The sequence below is a fragment of the Camellia sinensis genome, chromosome 1 (genome assembly GCF_055761805.1).
Source record: "Camellia sinensis isolate YWXY chromosome 1, ASM5576180v1, whole genome shotgun sequence".
NCBI lineage: Eukaryota > Viridiplantae > Streptophyta > Magnoliopsida > Ericales > Theaceae > Camellia > Camellia sinensis.
This window is the reverse complement of record NC_138961.1, coordinates 39,517,416-39,539,603: the sequence shown is the minus strand read 5'-3', so window position 1 is coordinate 39,539,603 and position 22,188 is coordinate 39,517,416. Positions and strand designations below refer to the sequence as shown.

Here is a 22,188-nt window from a genome sequence, read left to right as displayed (position 1 = left end):
AAAATATGATTTTATGCATGCATGTGTTTTAAATTATCAAATATCTTGTGTTGCAGAATTATAAAATAACTTGTTAATTTTTATTTTGTGTCAAATCCATACAAATATTGCCATCATCAAAAAGGGGAAGATAGTTAATCATGTTGTTTAATTTTGATGATGTCTAAAATATTAATTGAAAATTTGTAAATAATATTCATATTTTATATTATTTGACACAAAATATTATCTGTTTAAAATATATATTGTATGATGCATTTGTTATAAATATTATTTAAATAAAAATATTTTGAAAATTTTACTATTCATGTTTTGAATAATTCTGTTGATCACTATTCATCTTTTGACAAATTTGATGTGATTGTCTCATTTGAGTAAAATTGTATTATATCTTTTTGATACATATTGCATCGAATTCAAAATTATTTTGCATCTTTTTGTATATAGAACATACCCACATAATGAGTATCATGTGCAATTATTTTACATACTTTAATTATATTATGTAAATATATATTATAATATAAAGTTGGCAATGTTGAGAATTGCATCTTATGTAAAATATAAAGTGGCATGATGGAACGGTGCTGTATATTTTTTTACATCCTTTGCTTATATATATATATATATATATATATATTAATATAATATAAAAAAAAGGTTGAAAAGTTGCAACACATTTCACATGTTGTAGTTTGAAATTGAAATGCTGAAACTACATCTTCTATATAAATTAATTTTATAAAAAGGAAAATGTGGACTTTGCAGGCACATTATTTTTACCTCAATTCTTTATATATATATATATATATAAATATACAATGGTCAAAATCTACATGTTAGTAAGTTTGTTCAAATATCTAGCCACAATTTTTGACAAAAGAAAAGGGTGCCACATTTTGTGTTTATTGAAAACAAAGTAGATGCCTTTTGTTCTATCAAGGAGCGTGCCCACGTAATCCATGACATCAACAAGGAGCGTCTTAACTCCAACGGGTATATTTTTGTGTACAAATAGAAGTGTTTTGTGTAGAGAAAAATCAAGAACTTGAAGAGAAAAAAAAATCTGTATGCTCCAAAATTTTGAGTGTATTCTGCTCTCACTTTCAGATCTAAGTGTAGTCTTTGTTCTTACACTTTCATATCTACTCTTTGTGAGAGAATTATTGTGAAAGAGGGTTGAAGTACACTCTTATCCTTATTTATTATTTTGTGAAGCAATTTTGTAAGCGTGAGGAATTTATTGTTGAGCGAGGTTAAATAGATAAAAGTAAGACCTGTGCAAAATCCACAAGCTTGGTGAAGCCTTGGTGGTGTATTGATTTATTTTGATAGTAAAGAAATTCTCAAGGAGGTTCCTTGGGGAGTAGACGTAGGCCCGACGTGCCAAACCACTATAAATCTCAGTGTTTGATTTTCTCTCCCTATCTCTCTTACTTTTATATTGATAATTATTGTTCTATTTTTTATTTGCTAAAATTTTGAATATAGTGTTTATTATTTTTTAAAATTGTAACATTTTTTAACAACTCAATTCACTTCCGCTCTTGGGTTGCCTAGCTAGAATAACATCATCAAAACGCTAGAAAGAGGAGTCTAGCCGCTCATGGAAAAGTGGAGAGATGATGAAGAGGTTGAAGTCGCTATAGAAGACCTTCAATCCAAAGCTTTCAAAACCCTAGTCTTCTTGTATCACTTTTCTAAGACTTTTTCAAACCCCCCCCAACAACTTTATTTTCTCCATTTTATATTTTTCTAGCAAAACAGGTGAAAAAGAAAAACAAAACAGGTGAAAAAGAAAAACACGAACGGATTTCGAGATTGGGCAGCACATATGGGACATAAGGCCTCACCTGCAGAAGATGGTGCTGCACATGTAAGAAGATTTCTCCGCACGTGCGGATGGAGTCAGAGATGAATCCATATTTCGAAGTTAGGTTGCACGTGCGGGAAGGTTCCTCCGTATGTGCGGTGAGTGTTTCTTCTAGAATTCTACTTTTTGACTCTTTTTGTACTTGAAACCTGTCCAACCTATTTTAGATCAAACACTTGTAAACTCTATCAACTTATACAAAAAAGAGCGTTAACAAATATCAATTACTGGCCTCAATGTAGCACATTTTAGCCTTAATCATTTACCTACGCTCGTATCCATGTTTCTCACCACCTACCTTTGCCACCCTCAAACCATCCTTACCAACTCAAGACTCTAGCCAACCTAAGCCCTACACATCAAAACCATTTGCATCATTTCTAAATATTTACCCAAATTCATGATCCGTTCAATAAAACTTTTTGTCTATTGATTAAAATTGTTTTTAGTTAAATGGTATCTAACACACACACCAAACTTGCAATTTGATATAAGGGAAGAAGTAATTACAATATATATGAAAAGTTGTAAAACAATTATAAATAAATATAAATATTCTATAAAATTTCAAAACTGCTCTATCTCTTTCCCTTATTCCTTTTTCTATTTCCTCTCTAAAAATTTTATATACTCCCTGATACCCCTCTTTAGCAATAGAGGTGGCATCGATACCTCATCTTCCACCATCTCTTGTCACCCCAATTCCACCCCCAGCCTTTTCCAACAATTTTAACCCTTTCTTCACACTCCTTTAATCGCCTTAGTGCCTTCACCAACCTTCTCACCTATCCCATATAAGCCCCACCAAATAATTAGAAATCAAACAAGATAGAATCCCTAACATTATTTTATGAATTTAAAAAAAAATTTAAAAAAATTATAATAATGCTATCAATCTAGACTTAACTACCCAGAAATTATCCAAATTATCATATTATAGTTCAGATTTATTCTACACATGAACTCTACATCATTCCATAGCACACAAATTAAATCATAATCACACAATCTCATTTAAAATAAATTCAAGATAGATAAAAGTAAGTACATAGAATTATTTTAAAAAATATTTAATAAAATGACATTTAGTGTGTTTGGTTTGAGTTTTTTGAATTCATTTTTCTGAAAATTGAGTTTTTTATTTTTTTGTATTTTAGTGAATATTTTTAAAATTTTAAGCATTTTTATTTAACTTTTTTAGATACACTTTACTTAGATATATCTAAATAGTAAAATATTTGTGAAAAAATATTTTAAAAAATTAATAAATACACAAAATACAAAAAATATACTAGATTTTGTATTTTTCTTTTATATTTTTGGTATTTAGTGAATTTAAAAAAGAAAGTTCACAAATATTTTATTTTTGAAGTATATTTATGTTAAGTGTGTCTAAAAATTTAAAAAATTATTTAAAATATTAAAAAAATCGGTAAAAATTAAAAAAAAATATGAAATTTTTTTTAAAAAGTGAATTTTAAAAATAAACATAATTTTTTTGGAGTTACAAAAGTACGGGAAAAGAAACGAAAAACAAATACACATTTTCGGACCATCTTGCCGGGCCATCAAAAAAAGCCCATCGTACCCAAAGCCCAACTATTCCGCTAAACCCTAACAACATTAAATCTGAACCGTCAGATTTAGGTCAAAACAAACGTTCTTCATCTCCTCCTATAAATTCAACGCAGAGCCCTATTTCTCATTTCTACTGCAACTAGGGTTTTTCTCTCTCTTCAGCTCACACCTCTCAATCCGAAGGTAGCAGTAGTAGAGGGAGGTTAAAGCGACAGCTCCGTTCGCTGTCCGCCTTGACAAAGCTCTCAGCTTCTTGTCTTGGCCCTCGGTTTTGCTTAGGGTTTTCCTTTGTTCTGTTCATATAGGCACTGTATTTTTTTATAAATAGTTCAGTAGATTCGAGCATCAATGGCGGTGAAAACATCCAAGGCTGATAAGAAGATCGCTTACGATCACAAACTGTGCCAACTTCTCGAGGAGTACTCTCAGATCTTGATCGTGGCGGCCGATAATGTCGGATCGAACCAGTTGCAGAACATTCGCAAAGGTCTGCGTGGCGATTCGGTGGTTTTGATGGGTAAGAACACTATGATGAAGAGGTCTATCAGGATTCATACTGAGAAGACTGGCAACACAGCTTTCCTCAATCTCATCCCCCTCCTCCAGGTAATAGAATTAGCTTCTGTGATCTCTATCATTACCTTCAATTGATTTATATATATATATATATATATATTTTTAAAAAATTTATAAGATTGTTATGTTGTCATTGATTACTAATTATGATTGTGTTGTTGTTATGGGAATCAGGGAAATGTGGGTTTGATTTTCACCAAGGGTGATTTGAAGGAAGTCAGCGAAGAGGTCGCCAAGTACAAGGTGAAATTTTGGACTTTTGAGTTAATGAATGCTGTCTTGCTGATGCTTTATTGTGATTATAGGTATATTGATTGTTATACGTAGACCATTTTGTGCATGAAGATGATAAATTGATTGGTTTCAGTTCATACCACTGAATCTAGTTGTATGATGATCTCTATCAACATGACAATATCTATAAAAATATGTTTCATTTGAACTCCCATATATTTTTTTATGCAATTCAATCCTTGTGTTATTAACAAATCATCAAATTTTTCCAAGAACAAAAACAATTTAATTATGAAAGACTAACCAAAACAATATATAATTATGAAAATTGCAGAAGAAATATAGTTGGTATGACTAATGATTATTACATTCTATGCATATACATTAAGCATAATTTTTGTTTAGTATGTCCTTTGCCTAACTAGTTTGCTAATAGACAGAAGTTGGTTACAAGTGTTGACTAAGAGCGTCTCCAACACAACACCAAAAGTTTAATTTGATATGAATTACTCCAATTTTTTCATCAAATCATTTCAAAAAATTACTTTCTTATCCCAAATTTCCCTTTTCATCAAATTTGATAAAGAAAATCATCTCCAATGCTACATCTTTTTAAATTTTCTTCAATTTTTGATGAAGGATTTGACAAATTCTCAAATTGATGAAAAAATGACTTTATTTTGATTTGATGAACATTTGATGAAAGGATCGATGATGATTTTTGTGCACTTCGTCATCAAATTTGGGGGTTTTCTTAAAGCTAAGTTATTGCTTAAAAAGGAACGAAAAACCAATGGTAATACTTGGCGGTTTTTGGCTTTTATGGTAGATTTTATTCTAAGGGTCATTGGTGACATTAGTAGCTTTGGTCATTTTTGTGCAAAGTGACCAATGTGTCCATACATTTCTAATGCATCTTTTTATTTTACTTTAAATTTTTATTGGTTTTTTTTTATAATCTTTTTGGTGGAAAAATGGAAGAGCCGCACTATTCATTTTTTTAGCTTTTTGGGCTAAAAACCCCCAAAAGTTCATTTGGGAGTTGGCTTGAAGCCAGTTTATTAGGCTTTTTTCAGTTAAAAAAGCTAAGAAGTCTAAACATTATTTGCTAGGCAGGCCAATTTTCCACAAAATTAAAAAAAATTTGATTTCTCTAAAAAGCATCACAATAGCTGCCATTCTCATGAAATAATTATTTCCCACTAAAAAGCCATGGGTGTGCAAAGCATGGCTTTTGTCGGTTTGTCTTTTTTTTTTTTTGAGCAAAAAAGTTGCTTTAAGCCAAATTCCAAATGATTTTGTATGTTTTTCTTACTGTTTAGGTTCTATTAGACTAGACCTTAAAAATTTAAATGATTGGACCAATTTTTTGAGTTGGAATAGACCAAAAAATTCACTTTTTTTTTTGGTTTTAGTGAACTGTTTTTATTCCAATTTTGGTCCAATTATTTTATTTAATTTTTAAGCCTTCTAGTTTAGAACAACTAGTAAAGTAAAAATCTTGAAACAATTTTGGAAAAAATATTAAAGGGCATCTCTCAATATTCAAAGTTCCATATCTGACGTGAGTTGTCATGAAACTACTCGAGTTTTAGCAAAGTTGTCTTATTAAATGTTCGTATTTATAGTTGCGAACGTGGAACATTTGGTTTGCAACTATTGATGCGATCATTTGTGAGATGTCTATGCATTCGATGAGTTTATCATTTCTATGTTTTAGGTATTTCCAAATTTTATTAATTTTTATGGCATTCTAGTCTAGTCAGACCAAAAAAATAAATAAATTTGACTGAGTACCTTGAAATTTCACTAAACGGAAAGAAAAATCCTCAATCAAACCAAACTAAAACCAAAACCAAAACCAAAACCAAGCCTTAAGGCTCCGTTTGTTTTCAGAGGTAGAATGGAGGGGATTCATAGTGAGGGGATTGTTAGTGAGAGGATTGATAGTGAGGGGATTAAGTAAAATTGTGTTTTTTTTTTATGATAGTTGTTAGTGTAGGAATTGTTAAATTATTTTTATATAAAATAGTAAAACAAATAAAAAAATATAAAAAATTAAACATTAATATTTTTTAAAAAATTCTCAATATATAAAAAATAAAAAAAATAAAAAAATTTCTAATCCTCTCACTATTTTTCTAATACTATCTCTACCTCATCCTTCCCAATCCCCCTTCCAAGGCCTTTACTAATACCAAGGGATTAGGAGTCCTCTCTCCATCTCTCAAAACAAATACCCCATATAGTAGTTCTACCTCACTATCAAACCTAATCCCCTCCCTATAACCCCAAACAAACGGGGCCTGAGTTCCATCAAATGGGGTCAGCTGCATGAATCATTTTTCTCCACTGGACTTTATTCAAAGCCATTTTGTTAGTTAAATTAAAAAGATTTAGGCCTCGTTTGGGAACAGGCTAATTTAGTAACTTTTTGGCTATTTGGCTAAAATATGAGCTAAAAAAAACTAGTATGTTTGGGATGATTTTTTGGCTAATTACGAAAAGATGTGCAAAAAGTAGAGAGAAAAGAGAATCTGACTTTTTGGTATGGGTTATTGGCTTTTTGGCTAATTTAGTAATTTTTTGGCTTTTTGGCTAAAACAGAGCCTTCCCAAACGAGGCCTTATATATCTTTTTACTATACTAGTTCACATCAATTTAGGTCTATCCCTTCCCTAACACTACCAGCTACCATCACTGTATCGCATCTCTTCACTACTGTCTTTGTTGGTCTCCGCTATATATGATCAAACCATCTCAATCTATTCTCTCTCAACTTTATCTTCTATCGGTACTACTATTACATATTTTCGAATATATTCATTCCTAACTCTATCTACTTTAGTTTTGCGTCACATCCATCTTAGCATCTTCATCTCAGTAACATATCTATCATCGCTGTATTGCATCTCTTCACTACTGCCTCTGTTGGTTTCCGTTGTATATGATCAAACTATCTCAATCTATTCTCTCTCAACTTTATCTTCTATCGGTACTACACCCACCTATTTTCGAATATACTCATTCAATCTTTTCTAGTCTTGCTATACATCCACCTTAGCATCCTTATCTTAGCAACATTTATCTTATTTACATGTTTTTTAGCTGCTCAACATTTTGTCCCATACAACATCGCTGGTCTAATTGAGTCTCTATCCAATAGTACAAGTGAGAGTTGTGGCAAGTTTAAGATGTTGCATGGGACACAACTGTCACTCTAACTCACATCTCCATGGAAATGCTACTACTTTGTGTTGTTCCCACTTTAATTCAATTTTTCCTTTATTCATCTTATTCTCCTTATTGTTACTAAAAAAGTGAGGCAAGGATTAAAATTACTTGGTTATTATTTTGATAGTTTTTGTTATTTGATACTGGTAGAGATGTTATGTCACCCGAACTTTGATTCACATATCCAGTTCACTTAAAAGTGAGAGTAGCTTTCATGGTAAAGAATATGAAAATTATATTACATTTGCTTTCAGCAAAAAACTGCAAATTTTTAATTACATTTGGTAAATTAAGTCTTGTGATTTGTATGTTTTGCCGAAGTCGTAAAGATCTCTGCTTTTTTGAACAGGTTGGAGCTCCTGCTCGTGTTGGTTTGGTAGCTCCTTGTGATGTCGTTGTCCCTCCTGGAAACACTGGACTAGACCCTTCCCAGACATCTTTCTTCCAGGTCTTTAGCCTTAAATGTTTCTAATAAATTTTATCTCTGTTGGTGTTGCATTTCTCACTCTCTTACCTTCCAGGTGCTCAATATTCCAACCAAAATTAACAAGGGTACTGTTGAGATTATTACCCCTGTGGAGCTTATCAAGAAGGGTGACAAAGTGGGGTCTTCTGAGGCTGCCCTCCTTGCAAAACTTGGCATTCGCCCCTTCTCTTATGGTCTTATTGTCTTGTCTGTTTATGACAACGGATCAGTCTTCAGCCCAGAGGTTCTTGATATGACCGAAGATGATCTCATGGAGAAGTTTGCTGCTGGAATTTCCATGGTCACTACATTGTCATTGGCTGTTTCTTACCCAACTCTTGCAGCTGCACCCCACATGTTCATCAATGCCTACAAAAATGTTTTGGCTGTTGCAGTTGCAACTGAATATTCCTTCTCCCAGGCAGACAAAGTTAAGGAGTACCTCGAGGTAAAATGATTCTGCCAATTAGTGGATAATATTATTACTTTTCCTCCAGAAATGTTATTTTTTTTTACGATATTCTTTTTTTCACAGAATAATGACTTGTTTGGGTTTAAAATTGCAGGATCCGACCAAGTTTGCTGTTGCTGTGGCTCCTGTTGCAGCTGCTGCTGATTCTGGTTCTGCTCCTGCTGCTGCTGTGGAAGAGAAGGAAGAACCAGCGGAGGAGTCTGATGATGACATGGGTTTCAGTCTGTTCGATTAATTTAGCAAGTTTGTTATGGTGTGGTGTTTTCAAAGTTATCCGTCTGTTTGCTTTTTTATCTTTTGTTGAATTGGAGTAACGTAGGAATTGTTGTTTTGAATGGATTGTAACTTAGTCAAGTTTTAATATTTAGACCATGATCTTCTTTGTTTTTTCTTTTATCTTGTTCCTTAATTGTTCGTTTGATAAATCTGTGTGCCATTCATGTCTTTGTATTTATGGATAAGCCCTGGCTGTGAAGCTCTATTATATTTCTGTTTCTTTTGTTTTCTTGCAATGGAAAATTGTTGGATGTTTTTGGATAGGTATGGGATTCTTGGTGCATCATTTGACCTTTCAAGAACAACTGATAACTCAGCCGACTGGTGGTGTTGGCGGTAATCGGTCCCGTCAGTTACAGGGTCAGTCCTAGGTTCCTCTTTCTTGCCCTTGCTCCTCTTGATTTTCCAGGCTCCTTAAACCTGCCCACGTCTTAATTTTCCTTCTTTATATGGGATCATGGGGTTGAAGGAGAAAAGCAAATTGAACTTCGTTAGTCTTCCTCATCACAATTTTATTTGTTCCCAAGAAAACCATGGTTAAGAATATTCTGTGATGTTCTTTTGATTTTGAAGTTGATTATTTTGGTTTGCACAGCGGTAAGTTTTTTTTATTGTTGATTATGGTTAAAAATGTTTGGTTAGTTTTCAAATCAAATTTTGAGAACTCAAAACTTAAAATTTGAAAAAAATTAGCATATTCAACTTGATATAGTAGGAGAGGGTGAAGATTTTTTTTTGTTAGTTAAGGTTTCTTGATGTGAACATATTAGAGAAATTTCTTAATAAAAATTATCTTTTTTTTTGTGAAAATCTTAGAGGACTCTATTATGATAATAGTATATGTTCTTTTATCTTATAAAATTTTAATATTATAGATTTTAAAAAAAATTATTTTAAAATTTGTATGTTTTACAATTTTTTCAAAACAGTTTTTCATTACTATTTCTATCCTTTTTGTCATTCTCTCACATTTTATATATTAATCAATTATTTTTTTTCTTCCCTCTCTCATTCTCATCGCACATTAATCAATTATTTTTTTTTACACCTATTTACTTAATTATAAAAAACATTACAAATCATATCAAATTACAAAACTCACAAATTACAAAATCATTTTCAAAATGTGAAAGACTAGTACATCTCCTCAAAAGATGTGCATATAAAGAAGAAATGAAATATTTCATATTTTTTAAGTTATAATTAGAAGAAAAAAAATCATAATCAAATATCATATCAACTATAACCATAGATCTCATAAAATAATGTCATGATTAAAGGAAAAAAAATTAGTCATAATTAAATTAAAAAAATGACATAACTTAAGGGTTGATATGTAATGGGTGCGTATAGTCAAATTCTTCTTTCAAAATATACAATCAAATAAATTTTTAAATTTTGATTTTTTTTAAAAATTTTATATTTTAAAATTATTTTTAAAATCAAACCAAACGGTCCTTAGTTTTGCTTTTTAGGTAAAGGAATACTAGTCTACTGGGATATCTAATTTGTTTCTCTATCATGTAGGCATTTTTGTTGGGGTTACTATAGTTATATAAAATTGTCAATAATGATTCATCCCTCCTTTTCTACTCACCCCTTTGATTCTCTCTCTCTCATTGGTTACATTTTTTTTTTTTTTTCTTTTTTTTCCTACTCCTCCAATCACCACCCGCCACGTGACAAAGGGGGATGAGAGGTGACCCCCAAAAGGGGGTCCAAGCATTATTCTAAAAATTGTAACTTCAAATAGTTACAATTTTATACCTGTAGTTACTGCAAATAATTAACTTGAGGAGAAAAGCGATGCCGAAAAATCTCCTCGACAGTAACGCTAACCAACGCGATTCACCAAACCTTGAAAAAGCTACTGAGGAAGGAAATCATTTGATTAGGAGCACAAAGAAGATTAAGAGTATGAACCTAATGGAGGCAAAAGAGATGGAGCAAATGATAGACATGGAAACTGAGGTACGAAGGGAAACACCTAACATGCAGGACTCCTCCCTTGGGCGACCTTTCCCACCTAATCCTTCAAGGAAGCACTAACCATAGTCAAAAATAGAGATTACATCTTTGATGACAGAGTTGAAATCCTGTCATCTGATGAGGAGGAGGGTGAACAGAGAAGTAATTCCACAACTACAGATTTCTATTTGCAATTGCTAAGTCTCTTGGTAAACCTCTCAAAATTGACTAGACGACAACAATGGCTACTAGGGGGAAATTTGCTTGAATCTGTATTGAAATAGATCTCACCAAACCGTTGAAGTCCAAATTTATATTAGAAGGTAAATACTATAACATAGAGTATGAATCTTTGCACTCATTCTGCTTTCTTTGTGGCAAAATTGATCACCATAAGGAAGCGTGTAGATTCAAGGACTCAACTAATCAAACGACGGGGAAAAAAATCATAGGTAACTCTGCAACTAACGATAACCTGCAACAAAAACATGATGAGGAAGAAACGTTTGGGCCTTGGATGTTAGTGACCAAACAGGGAAGGAAACCGATCCAGAGTAAAGACAGTCAAGACCCACTTGGCCCAATCCCAACACCTAACAAATTCAAATACCTTGAAGAAAGCCAACACACAAATTGGCCTATACCAATCAAAGGACCCCAAAAGCAAAACCAAAGTTGGTCAAGCCCAAGTTAAACCCAAGCAACCAGACCTTCAAATGCAGCTATAATCTAGTTCAAAACTAATGGAAGAAAGCTCATCACATCAACCTAGAGATCCTATGGCAGATTCACCAAACTGTGAACAAGCAGGAGCCCTCAGTTGCACATTACAAGAAAAAGGGTTTTTACGGCGCGCACCCTACTATGATGCGCACGCGCACCTCATATTATAACCAGTCATGGAAAGTCATTTACTTTCAATGACATACTTCGTATGCCGTTAAAAACTATTTAACGATAGCTTTTGTGCGTCATTGTTACTTTTTTTACGATATGCTATAGTACGCCGTTAAAAACTACTTAACGGCAGATTTTGTGCATCGTTATTACTTTTTCTACGACTACGTTTGCACGCCGTTAATTAGTGAGACAAACAACAACGCTGAATGTGCGCCGTAAAATATATAATACAACGACTTGCTCAGCCTGCTGTAGATAAGTAGAGCATATCACGACGTACATGGAATGTTGTAGAATATTTCATATAATGACTTAATTTGCATGCCGTAGAATGTGCATTTTTTTTTTTAATTCAGCAGATTCCATATTTGACCTATTTTGTACAATCTAATATTACAAACAAGCTTCACACAATATTAATCAACCACCAAAATATCATTTCAACCATGAAAAATAAATTATATCTATAAATCATAAACATTCAAAAATTATCAATATATAAATTCTAAACATCCAAAAGGACTATCCTTAAGTTCTAAATTATCCAAAAAGTTATAAACCATCCAAAACTATACATATATAAGTTTGTAAACATTACCCAAAACTATTCGCAAATTATAGAAATCTATTCATCAAAGTCCTCAAAAACTATCCATAGATGTTAGTTCTACTCAAAGTCAAAGCTATTGAAATGGGTCAGCCAAGCAACATTCTTCCAATAGCACCTTCAAGCACAAACATCTCACGATTAGAGCGAAACAATGGCGCATTGACTATGACATGGTTAATCCATACTTTCCAGCACCCAGGGCCAAAAGGCACGTGATGTACCAATGCTTTAGAATCTGGTGATGCAATTGTGCCTTCCGCAACCACCACCTTTGTTCCATCCCAATTTAACAATTTGCATTTGGCATTGTCCAAGGATCCACCATTTCCAATTTCATTTGCATCATGCAACTATCATGAAAACAATACATAAAATAAGCTAATGAATTGAAGACAAAATTAAAGTTATTATTAATGCCATATAAAATTTACCCAAATATCTTCATCGCCTTCACTGTTTTCGTCACCCTAAAAAAATTGTAATATAATATCAAGTTATATTTGTTTACTCAAATTTTGTAGACGATGTGCGATGTATATGAAAATTTGACAAAAGCTCTTGAGTAGAAAAGCAAGTAAGCAAACAAAAGCACAAGCACGAGAAAAATGCAAATGAGTAAATTAATAATGCTATACAAAATTTATTCAAATATTTTGTTGTGAGTGCATCCTACGTTCACCACCTCCGTGCACCCTATGTTCACCTCTATCATTTTCCTCACCCTAAAAAAATTGTAATACAATGGCAAGAAGCATTAGTTTACTCAAATTTAGAATCTTAATGTAATCCATATGCAAAATGACAAGCTTGAGTAGAAAAGCAAGCAAGCAAAAGCACAAGCATGAGAAATGTGCAAGTTTACCAGGGTTTTTTCATGTAAGTGTCCATTTGCCCCTTTGCTTAGCTCCTACAAGTATTAATCAATTTTTTCTTTTCTACAAACGTTGCGATACTTGAAAAGGTGGAGTAGACAATTCCAAGAAATTTGCCAACAAGTAAGAAGCTAATATGAAAACACCATTTGAAACATGTCATGTTTGAATATAACTCTGATTACATCAAGATGATGATTGTTTCATCTTTGATCATCAAGCCATACTTAAATTAAGAATTATACTTACAATAAAGAAATGGATCTTGTATTTACAATGCTTAAAAATAAAGAATAATGTTGTGCGTGCCTTATAAACCAAATTCAATTGCTAGATTATGGTCTAAATCAAACCAAAATGATATCATAAGTTCATAACTCAAGCAGCAGTTCCTTATTTGACAGACCACTTTACAATTTACACCCTTAAGTTTAAGATGGGAAGCACATGTGACAAGCAACTATGATTTTAATAAATGTACATGAGACCCATTATGATAATAAATTTAAATTAGAAGTCTATGGACTGTGTAGTTCTTTTCATAAAATTAGAAAAAAGAAAGAATTAGAAAAAGCTACTTGAGTTTCTCTATGAGAATGTTTCTTGCCCGTTGCATCTTCACTTGGTTCCTACAAGTTTTAATTGAAATTTGTTTAAAACTTCTATGAAGATTCAATATATATAACATATATTGTCACATTCTTCATTTTTTTTACCTCGTTTTGCCTTTTTCCTTTTAACATTTCAGCTCTCATCTCTCGAAGTTCTTGTTCTAAGAGTAGCAATTTTTGATTTAGTTTTCTTATATTTTGATTTGGTATTCTTGTGCATCAACTTTCGACGGCAATGCTTCAAATCCAAGCCCTCTTACCCTACGAAGCCATTCTGGACCAAAAGCATGAACAACATCTTTGATAGATGTTGGCCCTTCTTCTGTAGAAGGCTTATGAAGCTCTTGAACCTTATTTTGCAATATATAACATTTATGATAAGGAATCCAAGTCAGACAATGCAACAACAAAGGTAATACAAACATTGGTTCATACAGAATAATCAACAAACAGAATAATCAACTCATTCTTCACAAAATGATTAAGAAATTGACATCTAATTTAAAATATTCCATTTCATTTCCAATGAACTATTTTTCTGTCAATTTTGATCCAAATTTCTTAATCATTGTTATCAATTGCACTAAACAGCACAGCATATCAGCATATGTTCATCAGCACAGCACAGAATAATCAACTATTTTTCTTAATCATTGTTAACAATTGCATTAAACAGCACAACTCAGCATATCAGCATCTGTTCATCAGCACATCACAGAATAATCAATTATTTTTCTTAATCATTGTTATCCAAATTTCCTAAGACTACCTAATCCAAACATCTGTTCATCAGCACAGCATATCAGCAACAGCAGCCCAAACAAAGACGAAACAGTAGCCCAAGTAAAGAAACAAATCTTCTCTATAGATTATGTAACTTCATTCTAAAGAAACACATAAATACAACATTCCATAAATCACATCCCAAAAGATACAAGTATACAAACACAATACACCCCAAAATCAAGTCATACACCTTTCATTGAGCCTGAATCTGCTCCAGCAGCATTCATAAAGTGTTGTCTTTCTAGTTTTTTTAATGGTTTGTGATCATGTCAAATACAAACAAAAGAAGCAAGAACAAACATGAGCAACATCAAAGTGACCTTTGTGAAACTTAAAAGCATACAAGATTTATTGATTCACACCATATAACCATTACACAAATGGGCGTCAACATATGCCAAATATTAGCACCAGGCCACTGGTTCTTGACATGAAGGCTGCATTTTTAGCACCATTCAGAGTTTTGGTTTCCTGAGCTGTCCTTTGAAGGCTTGTTGACTAGAGCACCACACACAATTTTATATAATAATAATAATAACAATAATAATTATTATACTAACATCTCAGGGAAAACCACTTTCTCAGTATTTGCATATGATGTCAATAGATCCTCACACTTAAACCAGTTCATTAGAAAATTCATAGTTGGGAACAAATGTGATGTTTGCAAAAACACATTTAGTACTTGGGAAATTGAAAATAAATGGAAGTTTGTAACCCTGGAAATGCAATTATCACAGACTAAACAAGCATGAAGCAAATCCTTTGAGAACACATGATTTACTATAACTTGTGATTTACCATTGAGATAGTATATGGTTCACAATTTCCATTGTGGCTAGTATGTAGTAACAATATAAAGAACTTACATTCTATATAAGGGACCTAGCTCATGCTCAATCTCAGATCAAAGCCTCTAAAAGGATTTTTTTTTGTACTACAACTACTTGGAAAATTTTAGAAAGGTGACTAAATCAGTTTTTTCAAAGACCTTAAACCCAAGTCAAGCTATTCCAACATGTACAAAATAGTGCAATGGAACATCAGATGACATCAAACTCAAATTCAGCTCCCCACCTTGTCTAGTGAGCTATGCTTGAGGGGCATATCATCAATCCAATCAGCATAGATGCGACTCATCTTCTCAAATCCTTTCCACTTGAATAAGCACTTCTTACTAGGAAGCTTTTAAGGTAGTTCGAGAGGATAGAATTAGCTATTTCTTGAGGACAACAAGTAGAGTTGCTGATGCTACTCTGTTTTTCTAGGTTGAACTATTGGCAGTTTTATGTGTTTGGGTTGTTCAGTTTTCTATTGAAATTATTAAAGCAACTGATGACTGTAGTGCAATTTCCTAGTCCAAAAACAGGCCTTGAGATAAACAAGGGTGGTTTAGTTAGCTGGATAAATAAGATAAATATTTGACAGCTTTTAAATCATGGCATTGCAATGGAATAGTTTTGATTAATTTTTTTGTTAATTTCCCAACCTAAAGGGAGAATGGAAAAACACTGATGCTAAAAAGGGGTTAACACTCTCTTAGGCATTATACCCAATCCATCTTTCTGTCCTAAAAATGTCTTGCCAACGAAACTGCACTAGTCCACATAAGCGAGCTTCTCGCCCTATATGAATCGTTAAGTGTACCATAATATCAAAAAATGATGGAGGGAAGAATCTTTCTAACATACACAATGTCTCAGCAACATCATTTTCAAGTTGTTCTATCTTATTCCTATCAATCACCCTTTGACATAACTGATTGAAAAAAGAGCACATTTGGAATATCGCATTCCTTGGTCCTTTTGGCAAAAGTCCTCTCAATGCGACTGACAACAATTGTTGAAACAGGACGTGACAATCATGTGACTTGAGTCTAACTAACTTGCACTTTTGTAATGAAACACAATTAGCAATATTTGAGCTATAACCATCAGGCAACTTCAAATCTTGTAACCTAGAACAAAAAATCTTCTTCTCATCTTTTGAAAGTGTATGTGATCCTGGTGGCAAGTAAAAATGGGATCCTTTATCCTTTGCATGCAATTCACTTCTAATTTCCATTTCTGTCAAATCTTTACGAGCCTTAAGACCATCATTCGATTTCCCCTTAACATTTAACAGTGTGCATAAAATGCTTTCACAAACATTTTTCTCAATGTGCATCACATCCAAGTTATGACGTAAAAGCAATGCCTATAACATCAACAAAAGATTTATTATTTAAAAAATTAGAGGGAAAAGTTTAACTAAGACTAATGATAAACAAAAGAATATGAAATCCTACTTTCCAAGGACTTACATCCCAATATGGTAGATTGAAAAATATGGACTTTTTCTTCCATGGTTGGATGTAATCTGACTGTTTTTGGTCGTTTTTCTTTTTGGTTTGGGCCCTTTTTCTTTTCCTTTCCTTTGCAGTTTTTCCCCAATTAGTTTCAATGTCCCTCACTGCATATAGCACATGAGATCCACTCAATGGTTTAGGCTTCCCCCCAAGTTCTTTCTTTCTATCAAACCAACTTTTTTTCATTCGAAATGGATGATCCGGAGATAGAAATCGCCTATGGCCCATGTACATTGTCTTCTTACTGTGATTCAACCACTACGAGCATGTGTTAATGCTACGTATAGGACATGCAACTTTCCCTTTTGTGGCACATCCAGCTAAGTTCCCATAAGCTGGAAAATCATTTATTGTCCACATCAACATAGCCTTCAAATTAAACATAGACTTGCTGGCTGCGTCATAGACCACCACACCATTATTCCATAATTCTTGTAGGTCTTCTATAAGTGGTTGTAGATACACATCAATGTCATTCCCTGGCTGCTTTGGTCCCGGTATAAGTAATGTCAACATTATATTTTCCTTTGCCATGCATAACCATGGAGGAAGATTACAAGTCACTAACATCACTGGCCAACAACTGTACGTTGAGCTAAGATTTGCAAAGGGATTGAATCCATTTGTTGCAAGACCAAGTCGGAGGTTTCGTGGATCCAATGCAAAAGAGGGCCACTTGTGATCAATTGCATCACATGCCAACGAATCAACTAGATGTCGCATCTTTGCATCTTGACTTTTGTGACTGGAATGCCAAGTCAATTGTTTTGCTTTTTCTTGTGACCTGAACATTCTTCTAAATCTTGGAATTATGGGAAAATAACGCAACATCTTCGCTGGAACCCACTTTTTAATCTTCTTAGTTTGCTTATCTACTTTCTAACGTGAACAATTGCATTTCGAGCATGCCTCCATATGCTGTAAATCTTTTCTAAATAAACAACAATCATTGACACAAGCATGTATTTTGTCATACCCAAGATCAAATGCTTTAAGCAACTTCTTTGTTTAATATATAGATTGCACAAGTGTGTTACCTTCTGGTAACACGTCAAACACTAATCTCAAATTTTCATCAAAACTCTTATCAGATGCCCCATGCATAGCTTTATGCTTGTTGTAGACGTCCCCGAACGCCCCGGGAGGGTTAGTCCCGTTCTGTTCATTTGGGGTCACTACAGCTCGGACTCTTAAATGTCACGGTTCCTAATCTGAACCAAAGAGTCCAAATCCGGCAAATCGTTTTGAGAAACTGATTTTTTGAAAAAGTAGTGCCAAATATGGACTGCTTTGCCAGATACAGAGTCGCCACCTAAATATTTTATTTTGGGAAATTTAGGAAACCCTGACTCGGTGCCAAGAGGCCACGTGTCCGTCATCACCAAAGTTGCCTCGGCTCGGGAACTTGGGTACGATTGGGGAAGGTCACTTCGTGAGCACCCCCGCTCGTCCGGTCATAGACCGGCCTCTACTAACCATGATATCAATTTTTGAAAACATTGTATGTTCTTATTCCGGTTATTAGCTTAGGTTATTATGTGATGCTCACAGCATACAAGTATAGACTTGATCGCCTGAATTGGAACAAAATATTTCATGCTTGTTTTTGAAAATGGTTTGCTACCCGCAGGTAGGCTTGAAACATTTGATGATTTATTCCAATTCAGATAACCCAACCTTCACCCACAGGCATTCAGGCAGTTATATCATATAAGCACATAGCCTCATGGTAAGCATGCTATTCATGGCAGCACTCACACGCATGCAAGGATGCTAAAGCATAAAGCTTACCGAGTACTCCAAGCCAAAATAGAAACTCATTAGAAATCACGCATGAATCCTAAGTATACAGAAATGCCTAATGCAACGCATGCAAAAATGCAACTATAGTAGGCTCGGCTATTCTAAGATGGTATATGAAATGCTACAACTATCATGTGTTCAATTTTGAAATTGAAAATACAATGCAGTTAGTATGATGCGCCGAGCCCGGTGCATGCAATACAGATGAATGAATGCAAACATGCTGTCATACTGTATGCTAATTTAAATATGCCCTAATCTAACCATCATAAGCTGGTAAATAAAAGGGAAGAAAGACGTGGGATTGGAAGACATACATCACACTCACGCACACTTATTACAATTATGCCCTCGCGCAGAGGGTCCGAATAAATAATACAGTCCAAATATTACAGTCCCGAATAAAAGAATATTACAGTCCAAAATATTACAGAATCCTAATTAATTAACAAATTAACTAAGAAAACAAGTAAAACTGGCGTGCAAGCCAGGGACTGCCTTGCTTCTGATGGATAATGCATGTCCGGATTATCTTGCGCGGAAATCCACCGGAATGCCCCAATTAGCCTCTGTTTACACCTGTTCTTGAAATGCGTGCCAAGCCCCAAAAAGTTGCTGATTCTTCATTTTGCTGCAACAGAGAGCAGGAAAGGGGTATAGCAATGTATTTGCACAGATATATGCATGTCTCGATCCTCGTGCCACCAATCACGCATACCGAGGCATGATGGCCGAGAAGTCGAAATGCACAACTCAATATAGAATGAATGCACATGAAACTACAGCTAAAACCTAACTCCATCATGGATAATCCGGAGTGTCGGTGACTGGGGAATTGAGACACATTCCGCCACTCGGAGTACGAAATGTACCTCGTTTCCCGTGCCCGGGCTAACTCCTATTCCGGACACGATGCAATATGCATGATATGCATGAAATGCAACTAAGACACAGCCTAGCACGCACAATGCTATGAAAATGAGATGCCTCGACATGCGTGCACACTGGCACGCAAACCGAGAAAATGACAGAATGCAATCTAAGATATAACCTAGTATGCACAATGCTATGAAAATGAGATGCCTCGACATGCGTGCACACGGGTACGCAAACCGAGAAAATGACAAAATGCAATCTAAGATACAACCTAGTATGCACAATGCTATGAAAATGAGATGCCTCGAAGTGCGTGCACTCGGGCACGTAAATCGAGAAAATGACAGAATGCAATCTAAGATACAACCTAGTATGCACAATGCTATGAAAATGAGATGCCTCGAAGTGCGTGCACACGGGCACGCAAACCGAGAAAATGACAGAATGCAATCTAAGATACAACCTAGTATGCACAATGCTATGAAAATGAGATACCTCGACATGCGTGCACACGGGCACGCAAACCGAGAAAATGACAGAATGCAATCTAAGATACAACCTAGTATGCACAATGCTATGAAAATGAGATGCCTCGAAGTGCGTGCACTCGGGCACGCAAACCGAGGCGGTGACAAAATGCGATAAAATGACATGAAAACATGACATGGGCTTATACCAACATGAGTGAGCCTCAGCCACACTCACATAGGATGCCGGTGGATAAAAATGAAGTGCCTCGAAATGCGTGCACACGGGCACGCAAATCGAGGCAATGACGGAATGCGATGAAATGACATGGAAACATGACATGGGCTTATACCAACATGAGTGAGCCTCAGCCACACTCACATAAGATGCCGGTGGATAAAAAAGAGGTGCCTCGAAATGCGTGCACACGGGCACGCAAACCGAGGCAGTGGCAAAATGCGATGTAATGATATGAAAATGGCATGCAATCATTCTAATGGAATTTCAGCACTAAAATATGGGGGAAAACAGTCCCGAAATGAGGCGAAATGACATGAAATGCAAGGAATTGTCCCGAAATGCGAATTTAGGCACCCGAAATGGCCTATAGCTATGCCAAACATGCGCAACATGGACATGCAATGCAAAGACAGAAGCTAGACAGTCCCAAAAAAGGAACTTTCACAGTTATAAACATGGCCAAACAGCAAGCATAGGTATGGCAAAAATGGCATGCAAGAATAGGGGCCAAAAGAGGGGTAATGAGGCAAGTGATATAAGAAAAACCCAAACTGAAAAATTTCCTTCCACAACATTGAAGAGGGACAAAAAATATGAATATTTACAGTATATGGCAGCCTCAAAATCAGTATACAAACATGATAGAAATGTGATGCAAAATGAGGCTCAAAAGTGGCTATAACATGAAGTATGCAAAATATTCACCAAACAGCCAAAGACCCTTAATAAAACATGTAGAATGGGCCAAAATAGGACTATTTCCAGAACTGTAAAATGGCCAAAAACAAAAGCATGGTAGGCTAACTAAACATGCAAGAATGGGGAATAAAAGAGAGATATAACATGAAGTGACCTATGGAGGCCCCAAACCATGAAAGGACCTAAATGAAACATGAAGAATGGACCAAAATAAGCACTTTTTCAGAACTGTAAAATGGCCAAAAACAAAATCATGGTAGGCTAACTAAACATGCAAGAATGGGAAATAAAAGAGAGATATAAAGGTAGGCATAACATGGAAGTCCCAAATGGTGTTGAGCCCTTCTTCAATGTTGAAGAGGGGCTCAAAATAAGCCTAATATCAGTTTACAACATGCTCAAAAACAGATTGCTCATGGGCCAAAAATAGCATGCAAAATTATGACATATAAGAGGATCAATGAAGCAAGTGTATCATGGAGGGCTCAAACAGGGTTGAGCCCTTAATGAAAAGTGAAGATGAGCTCAAAAGAGGGCCCTTTTCAGTTAGGGCCGGAGCTTGAAACAAAAAGCAAGTTAGGCTTACAAATGGATCAAGAAAAGGGGTCAAAGAAGAGAAAGGTTACTCACCCTTGAAGACTAAGACTTTTGTTGCTTCTTGGATCAATTTGCAGCTTCTTTGGCCTTTGAGAAACCTTCCTTGTTGCTGGAAATGAGGTGGTGGTGGTAGAGCTTGGTGGTGTAGAAGAAATGGTGCTTAAGGACTTAAGGTTTTTCAAGGAAATGAGAGGTATAGAAATGGAGTTGTGTATGGAAGCTTGAAGATGAAGTTTTCTAACCCCAACAAAGGATATATCTTGCTTGCTATATAGGCCAAAAAGGGGGTGTAAAGGTGGGGGAAAAGGAGAGTAACTTTCCCCCACAAAATATCCCCCGGATAAAGATCTTTTCTAGGGGATAAAGCCCCACAGCTGTAAAGGGAACAGTGCAAGGAGCTCGGCCGACCTGGTACTTTTGCTGCAGGTGGCCGGCCGGCCACACCCCCTAGCCGGCCGGCTAGGGGTCAAAAAGGTCAATCAGATTTTCTGGCCGGCCACCAACTGGTGGGGTCCTCCTATCTGTGTACAACACAACCCTGTGGTTAAAAGTCCAAGAAAGTGGGTCCAAGGGGTTCAACATTAGCCCGGAAGGAGGGGGTCAAAAGGGTCAAGTTGAATTAATGGCCGGCCATGAACTTTTAGGGTCCTCTCATGTGTGTACATCACAAATATGTGGTTCAAAGTTCGAGAAAATGGGCCC

General features: G+C 35.0%; 1 protein-coding gene across 1 annotated transcript; it reads left to right on the top strand.

Moving 5' to 3' along the window:
* Positions 1-3,408: 3,408 nt before the first annotated feature.
* On the top strand, positions 3,409-8,932 carry LOC114268741 (large ribosomal subunit protein uL10). Its single transcript, XM_028209953.2, has 5 exons — positions 3,409-4,057; positions 4,202-4,270; positions 7,845-7,943; positions 8,017-8,409; positions 8,528-8,932. The coding sequence occupies exons 1-5, from the start codon at positions 3,800-3,802 to the stop codon at positions 8,666-8,668; spliced, it is 960 nt and encodes a 319-aa protein (XP_028065754.2). The 5' UTR covers positions 3,409-3,799; the 3' UTR covers positions 8,669-8,932.
* The last annotated feature ends 13,256 nt before the right edge of the window (positions 8,933-22,188 follow it).

Bases quoted from the DNA above. Each gene is read 5' to 3' on its own strand.
- LOC114268741 (XM_028209953.2), top strand. From the start codon at position 3,800: ATGGCGGTGAAAACATCCAAGGCTGATAAGAAGATCGCTTACGATCAC. The intron at 4,271-7,844 runs GTGAAATTTTGG...TTTTTTGAACAG, and splicing joins AAGAGGTCGCCAAGTACAAG to GTTGGAGCTCCTGCTCGTGT. The intron at 8,410-8,527 runs GTAAAATGATTC...TTAAAATTGCAG, and splicing joins AAGTTAAGGAGTACCTCGAG to GATCCGACCAAGTTTGCTGT.